Below are 20,292 nucleotides of genomic sequence, written 5' to 3' on the forward strand. Positions count from 1 at the left end.
AATCCGGGGAGCAGCGTGAGCACCCGCAGTTAGGCCCAGCTTCTGCCAACCTAGCAGTTAGAAAACATGCAAATGTGAGTAGATCAATAGGTACTGCTCTGGCGGGAAGGTAACGGTGCTCCATGCAGTTATGCTGGCCACGTGACCTTGGAGGTGTCTATGGACAACTTTGGCTCTTCAGCTTAGAAATGGAGATGAGCACCAACCCCCTGAGTCAGACACGACTGGACTTAATGTCGGGGGGAAACTTTTACCTAACTATATTTTCTTGGACATGAGGATCCTGTTTTAGGCCCAAACATGAAGACCTTCTATCAATTTTTCACACTTTCTTCTTGAAGAGCCACCCAATTCAACCCCATTCTGTCAAACATTTGGAAGTTCGCTTTGCTTGTGCCGTAGTTTGAACCCATTTCTCCATGTCCTAGTCTTTGGAGGAGCAGAAAATAAGCTTGCTCCATTTTTCATGACATCCTTTTAACGATTATTCACATTCAACAAGATAGCTGGCTTGAGAGGCCTTGTTTAAGTGGGATTTCTGTCCCCATGATTCATCACTGAATACACAAAGTCCTTTGGTTTTACCTGATTTATGTACACTCAACATTGGAATATGTGGGACTGCATCACTCTTGAATATTGGAAGGAACTGAAAAGATGATACTGTTCTTGTGAGACCACTTTGTACCTTAAGATTTTCCTTCATGAAGATCCAGGTGAGAAAATGTGGGTAGATCAGCCATGAACAAACATGGCAAAAATAGACTTAAAGGCCTGTAGCGAGGGGGGGGGGGTTAGGGGTTAACCCCCCCCCCCCCCGAAATGTTTCAGATTTTTTTAAAAACCTGGTTTACTCATGAATTTTAACTGGTTAACCAAATCCCCATGCTGCTAAGTCTATGAGATGCAAAAAATTAAGAGTCCCTCCAGAACTGCAAGCACTATCTCAAGCAAATATTGACAATTTATTCACACTGTCATTACTTGCAGCAATAGCCGATGTAGCAAAGCAACCAAGTTGGGGGGGGGTGTTGAATGCTCTCATTAAGGAGGCCAGACTTGGTGGAGGTGGTTGACAGGGACGGAGCTGCAGGCTATTGAAGGCTGCTCTGCCCCTGATGTGCTCTTTGCTTCAGCAAAAATTTCAACCCCTCCCGAAATTTTTTTCTGGCTACGGCCCTGCATTCATCCATCATGTACTGGTGGGAAATACTCTCCCTTAAGCCTAGAGGTTGCTCCATATGGAGTAGCATAAAGGAAAGTGTGGTGTGTGAAATTACAGAAGGAATATTATCAGAGATGCACCTTAAAGAATGCATGTCTCTATTATGGCATCAACTTCTGGGCAACAGAAGCAACAGAGACCAATTCACACATACCCAATGCTGTGATTTCACTTTATAAAGTGCTATGATTTTATTTTGATTGCTGCAGCCCCATCCTAGGAGATCTCTAAATGCCCCTCCCTATCTAAATGCCCCTCCCTAACTAAATTATACTACACAATGCAGCCAGGACAGTAGGAGTGGAACATAGTGCTATAATTGTGCAGTATGAAAAAGGCCACAGGACTTGGAAATGAGGGCAGGACTGCAAAGATCCCAGTTATACTAGTCTAGGTGCAACCCCCAAGTTGGTCTTGTTATCTGGATGCCTATGGCAGAAGTACCTCCACCTCTTCCTCCCCATCCTTTGTAAAAACACCACAGTCATAACTCCTAACCAGAGTTAACCTATTGAAATCAATTTCTGAATGATAAATCTAAACAGTTGAGAGAGCCAGTGTGATGTGAGTATTGAATGTCAAACTCATATCACTCCTTTCCACCTCTTGCTAAGAAGGCTGTTCAGGTCCTGAACCAGTGCTTGGCAGCTGTGACAGTTTGGATGAGGGTGAACAAATTGAAATTGAATCCAGACAAGATGGGGATACTCCTGGTTAGTTGAAAGGCTGGACTAGTTACACTCCCCCTGAAGACACAGGTTTACAGCTTGGAGTTCTCCTGGATTCATCACTGAGCCTGGAACACCAGGTTTCGGCAGTAGCCAGGGGAGCATTCACACAATTTAAACTTGTCCGCCAAACTTGGCCATGGTGGTCCATGCTTTGGTTATATTTCAAATAGACTACTGCAATGCACTTTACATGGGGCTGCTTTGAAGACTGTCCAGAAGCTCCAAGTAGTCCAATGGGCAGCAGCCAGATTCCTCACTGGAGCAGCATACATGGAGTTCACAATCCCTGTTATGTCAGCTCCACTGGCTGCCAGTTTGCTACCAGGCTCAATCCAAATTGCTTTGGCCTATAAAGCCCTAAAAAGTTCTGGCCCATCTTACCAGTCTGAACATATCTCCTTCTATGAGCCAGTTAGAGGGTTAAGATGATCTGAGGAGGCCCTGCTCTCGGCCACAACCCCTTCACAAGCTCGATTGGTGGGGACAAGAGAATGGCCTTCTCAGTGGTAGGCCGTAGACTGTGGAACTCCCTCCCCAGTGACATCAGACTGGCCCCCTCCCTCCTGATCTTCAGGAAAAAGCTAAAGACCTGGCTTTGTACACAAGCATTCAGGGAGTAGTGCAATATGGAATCAGACTTAAATGTAGCAGCTTGAATAACAATTATGAGACTATGTTTTTAATCTGTTTTATTGGATCTATATGTTTTCACTGTTTTATAATTTGAAATGTTATATTTGTGTATCTGTATGTATAATGTGGCATTGAATTTTGCCATAATCTGTAAGCTGCTCTGAGTCCCCTTCACGGTGAGAAGAACAGGGTATCAATATTGTAAATAAGTAAGTAAATAAATAGAACCCTACTGGCTAGAGTTGTAATCTTCAGGCAGCTATGGAAACTGACTAGATCACCTCAGCCAAGTCACACTCTCTCCGCTCAGAGGAAGGCTAAAGTGACGCTCTTGAGGAAGTCTTGTGACGAAAACCTTGTGACAGACTGACCGCATTCAACTTATTGTGCCTTCAAGTTGTTTCTGATCTATTATGGTCCTATTATTGGATTTTCTTGGCAATATTGATTCAGGATCAGAAGTGGTTTGATGTTGCTTTCCTGAGAGGCTGAGAGAGCATGACTTGCTCAAGGTTTCTCGGTGAGTTTTCCTGACTAATCCTGCCTTGCACAGTCCTAGTCTAACTCTCACACCAGGGCAACAGGCTGGCTTTGGGGCTGCCACAGTCGAAGATGACTTGAAGTCACCTCAACCCATCTTCACAGATACAAAACCCCTTCAGTTGTCCTCGGTGGGCCTGCTCTACCTAAGACAAACAGTATGGGAACACCGACCCATGTGCTGGCCTGAGTTAAAGGAGAGCAGCGGACTGGGAGTGCCTCTACACTGCAGCATTAATAGTGTGATGCCACTTTAACTGCCAGGCCTCAGTGCGATGGAATCCTGGATGTTGTCCTCTGGTGAGGCGCTAGAATTCCTTGGCTGAAAGGGCCAAAGACCTTGTCAAACTACAACTCCCAGAATCCCATAGCATATAGCCATGGCAGATAAAGTAGGGTGCAGGTGCCCTCAGAGGATTGGTTCTGGCCTCATTAAGAACATAGCATCTGCCCTTGTGCTTTGCTACTCTGCTATTGAGTACGCATGCCCAGTGTGGAACACATCTCACAACGCTCAAATAGTGGCTCTTAATGAGACATGCCATATTATCACAGGATGTCTATGCCCAACACTATTGGAGAAATTATACTGTTCAGCTGGTACTTTACCACCTGACATCTGCCAGGAAATAGCAGCCAATGATAGAATCATAGAATCAAAGAGTTGGAAGAGACCTCATGGGCCATTGAGTCCAACCCCCTGCCAAGAAGCAGGAATATTGCATTTAAATCATTCCTGACAGATGGCCATCCAGCCTCCGATGGCCATCTGTCAGGGGTGATTTGAATGCATGAAAGAACCAAGGCAGTGACATCTCTGGCCTATCCCCTGTTTGGATATCAGCCAGCACATCAATGCCTTAAACGAAGAAATAGTTTTCTAAGATCTACAGCAAGCGAGAGTCCAAAAGTGGCAGGCTAAAACTCATGGCCGATACCAAATGAGAGACTCCTTCCTGGGCACACAGAAACCTGGGCGACTTGGAAGATACTGAAGAGACTATGCTCTGGCACCACGCGATGCAGAGCCAGCCTTAAGAAACGGGGCCACAAAGTGGAGTCCACGACATGTGAGCGTGGAGAAGAGCAAACCACAGACCCCTTACTACAATACGGCCTGAGCCCTGCCACATGCACAATGGAGAGTCTCCTTATAGCTACACCAGAAGAACTCCAAATGGCCAGCTACTGGTCAAAGGACATCTAGTATAATGCCAAGTTTTTAAACTTTGTGTTTTTAAAAATACATTACAACTGTACCCTCAGTTTGCTTCTGATACGATAAATATGGGGGAGATCATGAGTCTCCACCGAAGCTTTATCACTGGTCCCCGTCTCCAGAACAAGATCTGATTATCACAGGGACAAGAAAGTGAGGTGGAATCTTCTGATCAAACTACATCTCCCAGGGACGCAGACTTCAGAGCCCTGGCAATGCAAGTGGTGTCAATTGGCACTCCTTCCAGGGTGTACAAGGGGCAGCCCCGGTGGCCGGAGGGGGCGGGGCGGGGAGGTGAGTGAGCGAGCGAGCCTGCCCTCCCTCCCTCCCTCCCTCCTCCGCGTGCAAAGCCGGCCGCACCTGATCCGGAAGGGCGGGGCGGGAGGCCGGTGTCGCTGCCCCCGCGCAGCTTGGCTGGGCGCCTTGAGAGGAGGGGCGCTAGGACCCTGGGGCGCCCCGGCGGAGGCTGGGAGGGAGGGAGCGCCGGCGGCGTGCTGCTGGGGAGCCGCGGAAAGGGCTGCTGCTGCTGCTGCTGCTTGAAGGAGCGCCTCGCCAGGAGCGGCCGCCGCGAGACCCCTCTCAGCCCGGACCATGGACCACCGACTCAGCGGTAAGCAGCCGAGCCCACGCGGGAGCCCCCCTTCCTCCGTTTGCAGCCAGGTGCGGGGATTGTGCCCGTTGCCCCGCGAGATCTTGGAAGCTAAGCAGGGCCGGCCCAGGTTAGGACCTGGAGGGGAGGCCGCCAACAAAGACCCGGCGCTGTTCGCTAGGCTACCGCTCATTCCGAGGGAAGGAGCCGGAGAAGCCACCTCTGGGTATTGTTTGCCTAGGGAAACCCGGAGGGGGCAGAGCGATCCCCGACTGGAAGGCACACGCAAGGCAGAGATGCGCGGGGGGGGGGGGGGGGGGGTCGGCCTTAAAGCGCCAGCAGGGGCCTGGCTTCGGGGGCCGAGAGCTTCGGGGGGGAAACAGCTGAGAGAAAGGGGCCAGGAAACTAGATAGGTGCATTATATATATATGTGTGTGTGTGTGTGTGTGTATATATATGAAGATATGTTCGTATGTATATTTATGCATATACATATATGTACATTATACACACACACACATATACACATACAATAATTGTATGTGTGTGCATATAATCGTACATATATATGTGCTGCGTATATATCTGTTCGCGCGTGTATGTATGTGTACATACATACGTATGTATATGTAGATATATACACACACATATATACGCACATATATATGTACCCAATTGTATACACACACATATATACGCACATATATATGTACCCAATTGTATACACACACATATATACAATTATTGCATGTGTATATGTGTGTATGTATATGTGTGTATATAATATACACACACATATATACAATAATTGTATGTGTATATGTATATGTGTGGGTATGTATATATAATATATACACACACACATATATACATACAATTATTGTATATGTGTATATTTATATGTGTGTGTAATATATGCGCACATATATACAATTATTGTATGTGTATATGTGTGTATGTATGTGTATATATACGTGTGTGTATATATATATAATGCACACACATATATACAGTTATTGTATATGTATATGTGTGTGTGTATATATAATATATATACACACATATATACAATTATTTTATGTGTATATGTGTGTATATAACACACACACACACACACACATATCTATAGCTATATAGAGATAGATATATATCTTACACCCAGTTATTGTAGACACACACCTGTCGCGCCTGTTCTTGCCCAGTCTCTGTTTCCTCCCTCTGTTGCGGGTGGGCAGCCATGGGGAGAAGAAGAGGCGCGCTTTATCCACGGGCGTAAACGGGGTGGGGGTTTATCAGACGCCTCTCCTCCGCCCCGCCCCCCCCCCCGACTCTCGCGGACCGATCCGGCTCCGATCCGGAGGCGCCCAGGCGAGCTCTCTCCTTGGGGACACGTTCCGCGCGGGGCTGGTGGGGCTGTGGCTGAGAAAGGGGCCTGATCCCCTTTCGTGCGTCGGGACACAAAGGAATCGTCGGTTTCGGAAATGCTATCCAAGTACCGTGCGCAGTCGGTGGGAATCGTCATAATAAGCAGAAGGGACACCGTGGTTCTTCGGGGATGCTCGGCTTTGTGGCTGAAAGAGCGCGCGGAGGAGGGGGGGGGGGGCGTCAGAGTGCATCTGCGTGGGGTCGATCTCTCTTTTCCCGCCTCCCAACAAAACATACCAGGCGCACCCAGAACGACAGGCAAGGCCCCGAGCGGGCTTTGTGTGGAGGGTGGGCGCAACCGGCAGATTGCGCGGAAAGAGCCGCCTTGGCTCCCTCCCAGCTCCCTTCCCTCTCGCTGTCACCAGGCAGCAGCAGCAGCAGCAAGGGCGGAGAGGGGCCCACTCGTGTTACCCGACTTCTCGCCTCCTAGGGAATAATACTTCTGGTCCAGCCCCACCTGTCTCCCCGGCATCCATTGGCCAGGCCCACCGAAAGCAAGGTGCACCTGAGCCTCCCTAATGCAGGCCTGGCCAACTTGGGCCCTCCGGGTGTTTGGACTTGAACTCCCACCATTCCTAACAGGCCCTTTTCTTAAGCGGCTGAGGGGGAAAAGGAAAGGGCCTGAGACTGTTAGGAATGGTGGGAGTTCAAGTACAAACACCTGGAGGGCCCAAGTTGCTCCAGGCCTGCTCTAATCTTGGAAGCTAAGCAGGTTCATCCCTGGTTTGTATTTGGATCCATCAAGGAAAAATCAGGTGCTGTGATAGGCTATATTTCAAACCAGCTCCCAGTATTCCCTGGCTTAAGAAAACCCTCTTAAATGCATGGAATCAAAAGATGACTTGAAGCTTCACGCACAAGAAGCAGAGCCGCTTGTCTGAACTATTCTGAAACTGTGGAAAGGGCTCCTTTCTCCCATCTCTTCACCACCACCTTTGTGGGGCCTGTGTCAGGAGGGCCTTCCCACTGTTAAGGCACTTGGGGAAAAGCCAGCCTGAGCAGAACATCGCCAGCATTGAAGCCAGACTTCTAGAGCATTGTGTAGAGGGAAGTCACTCACAATGCTCTGCTAGGAGTCAGTGTCTCATGTGAATGCTTCACATGACAATGGTGGCTAGCAGAAGCAGGGACTCTGCTTTTTCTCTGTCCCCAAACGCTGTGGTTCTGTTCACATTTGTTTCTCTGGCTTGGGAGGAACAAAGCCACAGGATGAGTTCTGGCCACATTCAAAGATTGTGATGCACAAATTATAGACCAAAAGTCTAGGGGTTGCTTAATTGCTCCCAGTGTAAATAGGAGTGGCCATGCAGGCTGCAGCAAAATACTGCTTGAAGACAGAAAAAAAGGGTTTTTAGAGGCTTCTGAACTGGATCAGTGTGGAGACAAGTGTGCCTGTATTGTGGACAGGCAGTGAATTCTCATCAATGCACTGTAGAATAAGATTTTATTTATTTATTTATCATGTCAGGAGCAAACCAAACAGTTGTACTGCATTAAAAAACAAACAAGCAAACAAAACACAAAGTTGCAAACTTGGTATTCTATTAAATGTCCTTTGGCCAGTACCTGGCCGCTTGGAGTGCCTCTGGTGTTACTGCAAGAAGGTCCTCCGTTGTGCATGTGGCAGGGCTCAGGCTGCATTGCAGTAGGTGGTCTGTGGTTTGCTCTTCTCCACACTCGCATGTCGTGGATTCCACTTTGTAAGATTGAAAGGCCCCTTTTCTCCTCCACAAAGCTTCCCCAAATGGAAAATCAGAGATTGTCCAGCTTCTATCTACATCAGTGATTCTCAACCTGTAGTCTGTGGACCACCAGTGGTCCACAAGAATGTAAAAATGGTCAGCGGCCTCACCATGACTACTTCATTTCCTTGAAACCTACAGGGCAATGAGAGTGACTGGTCTCGCAAAACTCTTTTATAGTGCAGAGGCAACTGGGATGTTGGGAGGGGAGAGGCTGACTACTCACAAAAGATTACTACTACCACATCAGCTCTAGACTATTAGATATGGTTTTCTGTGGGTGAACAGATGGCAACTACTGGATGGCATGTGTTCTGTATCAGAAACTAGAGCTGATGTGGTCTGTCCAATGCAATTTTCTGAATCAGCACCTCAAATAACCAAACTGAATCCAAAGTTTTAGTACTAATGTTGGAGAGTGATCCCTGGTCAAATTGGTCCCTGGTCAAACAAAGATTGGGAACCACTTATCTACATCCACCCAGTTGTAAGCTGTTGAACAGTCAGGGACTGTCCCATCTACTCGACAACGTGGCATGCTAATGCATGAGGAGTCTTCCCTGTAGGTAGGAGCACTTTCTATAGTTTCAAAATAGTTCAGACATGGCCTGCTTGGCAGAGACTATTTTGCAAATGCCAAGCAGTTGAGATTATGGTCTTTGAAAGAGAGTAATGTCCCGTGACTGTTCATAACTATGAACAGTAGCTTTCACATAGATGTTTTCTTGTAAAGAAAATATCAGTGTGAAAGCTGCTTTGAGTCTCTCTTGTAGAGGGTGGGGGTGATGGTATAAATAAACATAGTCATAAAAGTATACAGTGTTCAAGGATCCAGTGAGAATAGGTGAGAAATTACACATTTTGGACATGTTATCGAAAGAAGCTTCATTTTAGCCTCCTTTCAGTGCAGCCCGCAAATGGAGTCACCTGCAGCAATGCTCCCCACCTCTCCCACTATGATGTGAAGCAACAGCCTAGAGAGGAATCTAAACTGTTTCTGTCTGGAAATTGTATGTATATCTGCTCTATATACAGTGTGTGCATTCCAGCAAGGGTCTGGGCAGCTGCTGGGTCTGTCGAGATAACTTTCTTGCTAAGATATGTGTCTATAAATACACACTTTTCTGTACTTGAACCAGCATTCTGCTGAGAGGGGGGGGGAGGGCAGCCAAAAAGGTGTGTCTATTAGACAAAGGAGAGAGATGCCAGTAATGCAACTTCTGCCTAATGCCAGCTGCAGGGCAGGGGCAGGGAATTTATGGAGAAGCAGGAAGGAAAGGAAACTTTCCTGTTCTGCCCTACAAAAGGGGTGGTGATAATGTGTTCTTTGGTCTCTGTGAGTTTGGAACACTTGCAAACATAGGAGGTCAAGAGATCTCCATTTTCCTGCAAATAAAAATGATGGGCAGTACTTCCTCAGGGGAAATCAAGGGATTGCCCCACCAGTACTTGCTTCTACCAATTGTCTACTCCGTTGTAAGCAATGACACATTCGAAGGCTCGGTGTAACTGATGGAAGATGTAGTCCAACAATGCTCCCCACCCATGCTTCAAGGTTCTGACAAAAGGCTGGTTCCTCTTCATACTTATAGCTTCACCAAAATAGAAAGCAATGTTCTGTAATAAGAAGAAAAATTAAGACACTCCTTTGTTGATAGGTGCATTCCCCAGCAAGGGGAACCTGTTGAAGGGTGAAAGACACTTCTGAAATATCATGAGCCAAGGTTACAGGTAATAATCATATGAGACTTGCCTGCTTGCAGGCAATTAACAAAATTTTCATCTGTTCATTAAAGGACTGCTGTCAAAGTGCACATAACAGGGCTGCAATGCCCTCAGACATGGAGAAACCTCAATCTGAGTCTGGAGGCAACTTTAATTTAAATAAATGTATATATATACATATGTCAATCTAGAATTACCTTGTGTGACTGTGGAGCAGAACGAACAACTCCACATATATATGCTTGTCAACAATGCCCTGCCTCATGCACAGAGGAAGAATTGTTTAAAGCTACAGACAATGGAATCGCTGTTGCCTGTTTTTGGTCAAAAATTATTTAACCACCTGTGTCCCCTCTATTTTTTTAATCAGTTTTATATTTATTTACACAATGCTTTTGACACAAAATGAAATCTAGAATTCTGAAGAAGAGCTTCTTCCCCACTCCATGCCCTCTAAATGTGTTAGATTAGATCCCCCATCATCTCAAGTCAACACACCAGATTGTGGGAAAGCTGCTGAAGGCAGGAAAAGTGGCCAAGAATTAATGTTTCTATTTGCAAAACTTATTCATCTTGTGTTTTTTTCAGTAAGATGAAGGTAGCATACAGTCAGCCCTTAATATTTGCAGATTTGAGTTTTGTGGATTTGATTAAAATGTTCTCTTTAGGAATCTCTAGTTGAACTCTTTTGCTGAAAGCTGACTATAGAGTCATGCTAGAGAGAACACTTCTGTAGGAATCTCTGGATTCTCCTATGAAATTCTACTGTAAGATGAGAGAAGTGTTCTCTCAGGTAAAAAATAACTCTTTTTTATTCATTTTTGCCACTTCCATGGGGCCCTGAACCCCTAACCCCAATGAATGTGGGGGACTGACTGTACAGGGATCTCTCATTTTCTTTCCACAATAATCCTGTGAGGAAAGTCAGGCCAAGAGAGGAGGGCTAGCCAAAGGTCACCCAGTGATATCAATAGACTATACTTCCCAAATACTAGTCCAGCCCAATCTAATATGAACAACAATCACATTCTATCCTGTCTCTCAATGATGAAGCAACATCACTGGGGTTACCTGGTGAGCTAAATATTTGCCGCCTTATCACCTCTGAATCTTTCTGGCTAACATCCTATGTGTTGGATGAAGGAGTGAGAATGGTGAACAGTTATGGGAACTTTGAGCAGAGCTTTGCTACAACTGTGGCAACAGCACTTAAATCAACTTTTCCCTCCCTTTCTTTCTTTCTTTGTCTTTTTTATTTCCTCAATATCATTCAAGCAGAAAATTGAAAACATAGGAAGGAAAGGAAAATTTGAGAGGGAAGAAAGCAAGAGAGGACAGAATAAGAAGGAGAATATGAAAAGGTTGCACTCTACAGCTCAGGAAGTGACCAGGGAATTTCAGGAGCTATTGTCTAAAATTATAACTCAAATGTACAGCTCTGGTAGGAAATTCTGTCCCAGCAGCTGGAGTGGGACGCCCATGGAAGAACACTCTGGAGAGTGTGATTTGGTTGTTTCTCCCCCCCCCCCCCCCCCCGCATGTCAAGTGTAAAATAAGGAGCAACTATTACTTGGGCAGCCTGCTGTTTAAGGACTGCTATTCCTAGACCCAACAAAATCTTATCTAAACAGGGTAGAAATGTCTGTATTTGGAACTATTACAGGATTTGGGGTCCATCTTTGGTAGCTGCAATAGATAGCATAATTTGTTTAAAAATGTAATAAATTACTTCTGGCACCTGGACCAACATAAAGTCTTGGTGCTCTTTTGAAATGTTATGGCATGTGTGTCAGTGTGTGAAAGAGACACATATACATGTTCTTTAGCAAAGAAACAAGTCTCAGCCATATGCTGAACTTTAGGATAGTGTTAGATTGAGCAAGAAGTCAGGCTAGCTGATTCCCTGCATGAGCTTCTTACCTGTATTCTGAAATATTGGTACTGTTTGACAATGGGAAGAACTAAAAATTGGTCCTCATGTATTCCTTAAGGCTGCTTTGGATTTCCTGACTGCTCAGAACCATGCTTTTTCTTGCAAAAATTGTGAATAAGCCTCTATTGAAAGCCTCAAGCAGTAGTGACTTTTTTATTATTTTGACCATTCAACAACCACAGTGCTGTAGTTGTGTAGTGTGATATCTAGTTTCGTATGCAAATTCAAACTACCTAAGATCTGTTGCATTGATCCTGCTGCCTAGCCATTATCTGATAGCTCTTTTACTCTATCCCCAGCTTATGTAAATCCACATGCGCTATTGTGCAGAATTCAGATTTGAAGCAAAAGTTGGTGGGTTCAAAGACTGTTGGTTCCAAGTCACATAACTATTTATTAGTCATTGTTCCCCTCAATTTAACTAGTCTTTGCCCTTCAATAAAAATGTTGTAATACCTTGTGCCTGAGTGTTCCGATTTGCTGGATTTCATTCCTATTGCCACAGGCCTGAATAAGCTAGCCTGCAGCAAAAGAAGCAAGAAAGCATCTGTATTTTTTAATCATGCATAGAAGAGAGTCTGTGGCATCTCCTATGCATCTAGATCCTTTTAGCAATGCATCTTAATGACCAATCAACTGTATCTGTGTATATACTGCAGTCTCCAAAAAGTAACCCTGTGGCCCATGGAAGGGCGGAGGGAGAGGGACAAAGTTGGGCTTTATTATTGTTTTCCTTCATGTTGCTTCCAACTTGTGAAAACTCTAAGGCAAACATAGTTAACTGGGTTTTCTTGGCAAGATTTGTTGCAAGGGCATTTACAATTCCTTTTCCTGCCCAAGGTCAACCATGCTTGTGTCAAAGTTCAAATCCTGGTCTCACAGATTCCTATGCACTCAAAACACTGTGTCATGTTGAGTCTTTACTAAAACCAACCAGAATGTAAAGGAAAGCATTTGAGTTCTCTAGAATTCCTTGCTTGGCTAGATGATACAATCTTGTTGGGAATGGGTTGGGGATTTCTATAGACTTTAAATAGTTGTAGAGACTGCTATTGTCTTTTTTATGTGCCTGGGTATAAGTTCTCTTGTTCATTGATGAATTTTATCTGCCCTTAAGTATAGTGGCCTTGGTGTCTGTTGTGGCTTATCAAAATCCATGGATGCTCAAGTCCCATGATATACAATGTATAGTGTAATGGTGTCCCTTGAATAAAATGGCAAAATGAAGTTTTGGGGAGGGGGCAGTGGTGGGGATGAATACAGTATTTGTGGATGGTTGAATCAATGGATTCAAAATTTGTGCATATAGAGGGCCAACTGTAATTCCTGCCATTTGCTGATCAAGCCAATCACATGTCAATCATAATGTTTACAAAGGCATAGGGCTATATAAGTATGGCTGGTGATAGTGTCTAGCCATTCTTTGAGAGAACTTTGAACCTTATCCATCTCCCAGGTTCAGTGATCTGTGCAAGCAAAAAGCAAAAGTTTCAGCTCCAAGCATCTGATGTGAGTTCTCTGAGGAATTATAGATGAGAGAGAGAGATACCTCAGTGTTTTGCTTGTGGGCATCTAATTGGCCTTAGAGAAGCAGGATACTGAGTCAACCATTCTAGTTTAGCTAGTTTCTCTTATGAGTTTTACTTGTGACTGCACATTTCACTGGAAAGGTTTGGAGTGCCCTCAAAGTATGACAGAATTGATAGGATGGATGTTTCCCAAAGAGAAAAGGGCATAGTGTCCAAAGACTATCTATGGACCCTTGCAGATAATTAAACACTGATGTTGATTTACGTATTAGACACCTGTTTTTGCTAGCAGGGGTGTATCCACAGTACACATTTTTACTGCTATGCCTCCATACATGGAATCTTGAGATTTATAGTTTTGGTGATATATTTAGAATATTCTGCTGGAGAACTCCAATGGTCTAGTTCAGGGGAGTGGAGTAGCGTTCTCCAGCTCAAAAACCTATGTACATCATTACCAGCTCCAAAATTCTTTAGGATGAAGCTATGGCAGTTTAATTGCTATGTCATTATAGGTCTTGTTTCTTTCTTTTATAGATATACTACCATTGTTGTCCAAGGAACTGGAACAATGAAAGAGACATTTTTGCCAAGGGCTGACAGTCTAATTTTTTAAAAGGGAATGCAAAGGAAGGAAAGTATCCATATAAATTCTGCAGTGTTGATACAGTCCAAGTATCATTTCTTGTGACTGTATTGTGCTGATCAGCATTGGCAAACAGGTTGTGATAAATGTTGCCTCCTTGCAGCTACTTGTAGGGGGGAAGGATTGCTTTCACCATGTATTAGTACTGAAACATCATTACATTTGAAGATTCATATGAGCACAATATGTGTGTTCAAATCCTTTCCATGTGTTCAGCATAGATTGCTCTGAAGTAAACGTGTATAGGATAGATGATAGGTAGCCTATGCTATTTCTGGAAAGAATGAATGATGACAGCTGCCTTAATAAATAGGCCTCCACTTCCACAGGGATTAAGGGTACAAAACCCCAATAAAAGTGGAAAGCCATGAAAGAAGTTTTTAAAAACCTAAGGTTACATTTCTCTAGCAATTCCCCAAGTCCTTCTGTGCAGTTCTATAGTCAGTATCTACTATATCTTGGTGATCTATTTTGAAAGATCATTTTGGGTGCCACAAACCCTCCAATCTAGTTTCAAGCCCCACTTTATCCCTCTCTGTCATTCTGGGGTTTGTGGGCTTCTGCTACTATCTCTATTTCTGCTTTCTGCTATGGCTGAAAAAGCCATAGAAAAGACCTTGAGAAACCTGACTTGGCCACGGTGGTCCATTCCTTAGTTACATCCCGACTGGATTACTGCAACACCTTCTACATGGGGCTGCTTTTGAAGATGGCTCAGAAACTGCAGTTGGTGGAAAGGTCGACAGCCAGGTTGCTAACTGGAGCTAATTATAGGAAGCAGATAAAGGGAGCAGATATAGGGAGCCCCTATTTAAACAGTTCCCCTGGTTACCGATAAGTTTCCGGTCGCAATTCAAAGTGTAGGTCATCACCTACAAAACCCTAAATGGTTCAGGTCCTGCCTATCTTCGCGATCGCATTTTCCCATATGAACTGACATGGACCTTAAGATCTGCTGCAGAGGCACTTGTCTCGCTCCCACCACCATCACAAGCACAGTTTGTGGGGACGAGAAAGGGCCTTCTTGGTGATGCCCCCACGGCTCCTTCCCTAGGGATATTAGGCTAGTACCCACTCCGTCTACCTTCTGTGGGGACCTCAAAACATGGATGTTCAAATGCATATTTGAAAATAGTTAGGCCCCTGCCTATGATTGCCCAGCTCTAATTGACTGTCATATAAAATCTCAGCACTTTACCCCAGCCCTCTCCCTATAATCTGGTTTTGCACAGGCCCATGCCCAACCCTCTCTAATTTTGATATGTCCACCATAGTCCTGGTTCTTGTTATTGAGATTGGCTTTGATTTATTCCAATGCAGTTTTTAAAATTTACTGTTTTAATTGTGTAATTAGATTGTCATATGTTTATTGTGAGGTTTTTTTTGTTATTTTCCATTTTTATTTTTTTCAAATCACAACACAAAAAATTGTTCCAAACTGAGAAAAAGTTTCATTTTGTTTTTACATATAAAAAAATTACGTATAAAAATAAAAATGTTTATTGTGTTTTTAATGTGTTTTTACTTGTCTAACTTTTTTGTTATTGTGCTTGATCCCGCTTGTAAGCCTCCTCAAGTCCCTTCAGGGAGATGGTGGTGGGACATAAAAATAAAGGTATTATTATTATTATTATTATTATTATTATTATAGTTCGTCTAGAATAATTGTCTGTAATACCAGGACAATGGTACAGTGGCTGCTTTTGTGGATTGAAGCCTCATCCTACTGTTTTCCATGAGAGTAGGAAAGAATGTGAGACGTTTTAACATCTTAACCATGAATAGTGCAAAATGGAGAAATCTTGAGCCAGCAGTGTTCCCAGCCTCTCGAGGATATACAGTATGCCTTCTAAATCTAAGGCTCAGTTACATGTTGCTGTAGAACCAGTACACACCCATTACGTGAGAGATGCTGCATGGCCAAAAAGATGAGGCATGGAAGATCCATGATGAGATGTTCTGATGTTTTCCTCTTAGTTCATGTTGTATGCCTGCTGCACTGATGCTGAAAGAGAAGGATAATTTCTCCTTCTTAGCCATTTCCTCACTCAAAGTGATGATTAATCCCACAATTGAACACTGTACTGTATGTTTTTTGCAATATAGTTTCTCATTTCTACCTGTGGAATCAGTGATATGATCAAATGTTGTAAAACAGTTTATTTCAAGCAGCAATTTGGTCCTGTATTGTATTCTCTTAACTTTCTGTTGGATCCTTAATATCTTGAATTATACAATGTTTATTTTTTAAAATTGCAAACAGATTTTTCTCTTTTGTTGCAATGCTGTGGGTTTGTTAGTTCATTTGTTTGACCCAAGAGCCAAGTGATGTAACATAGAGGACCCTTTAATTACTTGTTTGTGCTTTCTTGGGTCCTGGTCAGGAGCATGTGGGCCTGCCCTGCCGTACAGAAAGGGTGACATTAGATTGGGTGGGAGGAATCCTGAATCATTCTTGATTTGCTGCCTAACATCCACTTTGGGAATTCCACCCTCTCCTAAAATGCAGCCAGATTTAAGGGTGTGTGTGGTGAAAGAGGGAGGGGCAGGGATGGGATCACCCCCCAGCTGTTCCTGACCAAAGCACATTGCTCTCCCGCACATTGCTGCAATTCTTTCCTGGGGAAACTGAGCCACTGCAAAAGCCAGAGAATTAATGCCATGGCCACTCTTCAGAAGCCCATCTCAAATAGCAGGAATTGACTCTACTTTCACCTCCATATTTGCTCTATGCTTTCTGGGTTTGGAGGTCAGTGTCAAGGTTTTAACATGGGATCTGTGGCAGGAGGTGAGTGTTAAGTAGAGACCAGAGTTGTCCATGTTTGCTTGCATTTTCTTGTGTGGGCTGCTACTTACACAATACAACTTTGGCTTTGTGAGAACTTTCTCTCCCTTGTAATTGTGTTTTGACGTTGCTGCAAGAACTCGCGTGCACCTATGCAGTAGTTGTTTCTATAATGCTAGGTCCATGGGAAATTCCATATATCCATACTATGTGTCTTTGAGGTGAGTGGAGTGATTAAACCTCTCTGGGTTTCAGTCTGAACTTTAAAGGAAGTGCCCAAGATGTTTATTTATTTATTTATTTATTTGGTACACTTGTATACCGCTAATATCTCAGCCTATGCGGCGACTCATTGCGGTTTACAATATATTTAAAACAACAATATTCCGATTTAAAAATATAAAATAAAATATAAAATACATACATATACATACACAGTATTGGGCCACCAATACAGACCGGTACATCTCATAATTAAAATCATAATCCAATTCGTTATCTGTGATTGCTAGTCCATGATCAAAGTCAACTTCCACTGAAAAGCCCTTTTAAAGTTCAGAGCTAACATCAGGAGACAATTCATGAAGCCACTAAAGTCTGAGCCACCAAGTGCCACTAATTCATATTTACATTTGTACTATGCAGTTGTTTCTAGACCTTTGTGATCCTCACAGTGTCCTCTATGAATGGAATCCTCTTATATTGTGTGCAGTGATGGAAGCACACAACCCAAAGAAAATTATCTGAATGAACAGTGATCAACTTTGGGTCCAGAAATATTTTGTCCTTTATCTTCTAAATGATTGTAAATATGGGACAGAGGGAATGTGCAGCTACTAGAAAGCATACCAATGTTCTGGCACTAAGATTCCACTGAATCAGGTTGTATATTATTATCTTTCTTTGTGGTTGGGGTTTTCAAAGAAGTGATGAACTAAACAGAGTTCATTGCATTGTGTTAAAGTTCAGCTAGTTTTTTTCATATGTGATGGTTCACTGTAAATTTGCTCCACTGATATAGTAGGAAATTTTGGAGTGCAGCCACCTGTTATGACAGTCCCCATAGCCATGACCCCGAGGAGGACCCAAAAATGCCAGCATTTATATTCATCCATATCAACAAACCAGTTCCATCCCTTTTCAACTCTACTGGGAGCAGATGTTTTGTAAAATTAGTGGGTCTTAATTGTGCATTAAAGTCAGGCCAAAATGCCTTTTCATTACAACATGGAAACTCACAAAAATACCTTGCAACTTTGAAAACTCACTTTTATGGTGTGGGCTGCTACTAAATACAAAATGGTAAGAGAAACATAAGGGAAGATGCCAGATGAAATTGTCAGCCTTGCTGATGAAAGATGCCAATCTTTTGTCCTTCAGAGCTTTGACTGTTGGGCTCCCACTGTAATAGAAAGAGTAAGCAAGAAGATGATGAAAATGGGATATTTGGGATAGTTGCTTGATTGAGACCCAGACTTTTAACAACGGTACATTGAACTGTGGCTCTTTAGAGAATGGGGTTAAATTTCCTGCTCAGCCATGGAAACCCGTTGGTGATCCCTTAGGTAAATCATACACTCTCAGCCCCAGAAAAATCTGTGATAGGTTCACCTTAGGTTCACTATGTTGGGAATGACTTGAAAACACACAACCTTTCTCTCCATACTGAGAAAATGCTTACAACCTTATTTGCACATTTATTTGTGATTTGTTTTTATGATAAAAAAGTAATTAATACAGGAAGAACTGGCAGGAAGTGCTGTCATAAACAGTGGCCTTGATACTGCACCTGATTCTCTAGCAGCATTCCCCAGTGGGTGGAAGTCGAAGGGCTGGACTCACCTAAAAATAACAATATGACAAAGCTCACTCTCATCCTGTTCACAGTTGAGAGAAGTACTGGAGTACAATTCATGTACTTTAGTGCTGCTTCTCATCCTCCACCACACGTATAGTAAGACAGTGGAAAGTCTTTGGTTACTGCACAGCTGTTGTGGCCATACAGGTTTACTTTCTTGTAGATCATGTTACAGACAGCAGAGGTCTGCCCAGGAATAAGGACAGTAGTAGCAGTCCATGTCTATTTCCCAAGTTGCTATGACAAACAGATTATGTGAAAGGCATTTCTGAGGGGTACTCTAGAGCAGAGGCAGCCCTAGGTAATTTTCAACAGTAAGGAAATAGTATTTTGCCCCCCCCCCCCCCCACCAATCACTGATATATATTTTCTGTTCGTCGTGGGAGTTCTGTGTGCCATGTTTGGTTCAATTCCATCATTGGTGGAGTTCAGAATGCTCTTTGATTGTAGGTGAACTATACATCCCAGTAACTACAACTCGCATATGTCAAGGTCACTTTTCCCCCAAGAGTGCCTCAAGAGTGCCCCTGGGCAAAATCAACTATACTGCAAATGCTTACTTTGCGTAATGGGTTGAGTCGCCCCTGCTCTAGAGTTACTTAAAACTAAACAGTGGAAAGTAAAGTTGTATAAGCATGGAAAAGTTGAGTCTTTCCACACATACATATACCATTTTCAGAAAGCATTTATTTGGGAAAGCTGACCAAATAAATAATTTTGATATTGTTCTTCTTCATCTTTTGTGTTAGGAAGTTTTTGTTGTGTTGCATTTGTCAAGATGCACTGAAGTTGCTGATGCTTCCTAGTTGTGTTTCTATGCATTTAAATAAAAAAAATCAGTGGAAAGAAAAAGATGACCCCTGTACCACAGTTTCATTAATCCACATCTGATAAAATATGTCCTCTAGGCATTTTCTAGATGCTCCAGTGCAACTCTGTGGTATTCTTAGACCGGATAGGCTTCATTTCAATAATGTCCATGGTTTTGCATTTCCACCACACACACCACCACCACCACCACCACCACCTTGAATATGGAGTTGCACTATATTGGTCCCCCCCCCCCCCCCCCAATCAGTTGGTTGGTCTCAGTAAGGAGCCATTTCAGTGGTTGCCACTTTGGGCACTAGTATGCTACACAGTTAGAACACTATGTTTCACTTCAACCATTATGACTCCAAGGGCTTTCTGAAAGGAAATCTAAATGCCCCTCCCTGAACTGCATTTTCCATGATCCCATACAATGTTGCTATGGCAGGAAAGGTAGAGTAATAACACTATTAACTGTTTAGTGTGATAGGGACCTTACTGTTTCTGTTCTCCTCCACTTAAGTATCACTTTAACTGCATGGCTCCATTACACAGAATTGGGGGATTTCCAGTTTTGTGACATGCTTATAATTCTTTTCCACATAACTTTTGTGCCTTCCCAAACTGCAAACCCTAGTATTCCATGGGCCACATCCATAGCAGTTAGTGTCATCAAAGCACTATAATAGCATAATGTGAAAGAGAGTCTCTCCTGAACCTTCTGACATGCACGGGAGACATAGGGGAGTGGGCTGTGTTTTTCTCTTGTACCTCACAGACCTTCTGACTCAAAGAACTTTTCTCCCAAGTTCCAGGCTCAAGGGGTGAGGGGAAGTAAAGTTGATCACAATTTGTTATGTATCTGCACTACAGAGTCATATTACTAGTTTTATAGTTTGGTA

At 43.5% G+C, this 20,292-nt stretch overlaps 1 protein-coding gene across 2 annotated transcripts in view; it reads left to right on the plus strand.

Moving 5' to 3' along the window:
- The first annotated feature begins 4,787 nt into the window (after positions 1–4,787).
- Positions 4,788–20,292, plus strand: part of AFAP1L1 (actin filament associated protein 1 like 1) — an 87,123-nt gene continuing 71,618 nt past the window's right edge. Inside the window, exon 1 of one of the 2 annotated variants that reach the window (XM_060765064.2) lies at positions 4,788–4,958. In XM_060765064.2, coding sequence (XP_060621047.2) covers positions 4,940–4,958 — 19 coding nt within the window. In that variant the 5' untranslated portion in view covers positions 4,788–4,939. Of the gene's footprint in view, positions 4,959–16,539; positions 16,726–20,292 lie in introns of those variants that run through there. The other variant, XM_060765063.2, reaches the window with a different exon arrangement.

Source organism: Anolis sagrei, chromosome 2, assembly GCF_037176765.1.
Source record: "Anolis sagrei isolate rAnoSag1 chromosome 2, rAnoSag1.mat, whole genome shotgun sequence".
Classification (NCBI taxonomy): domain Eukaryota; kingdom Metazoa; phylum Chordata; class Lepidosauria; order Squamata; family Dactyloidae; genus Anolis; species Anolis sagrei.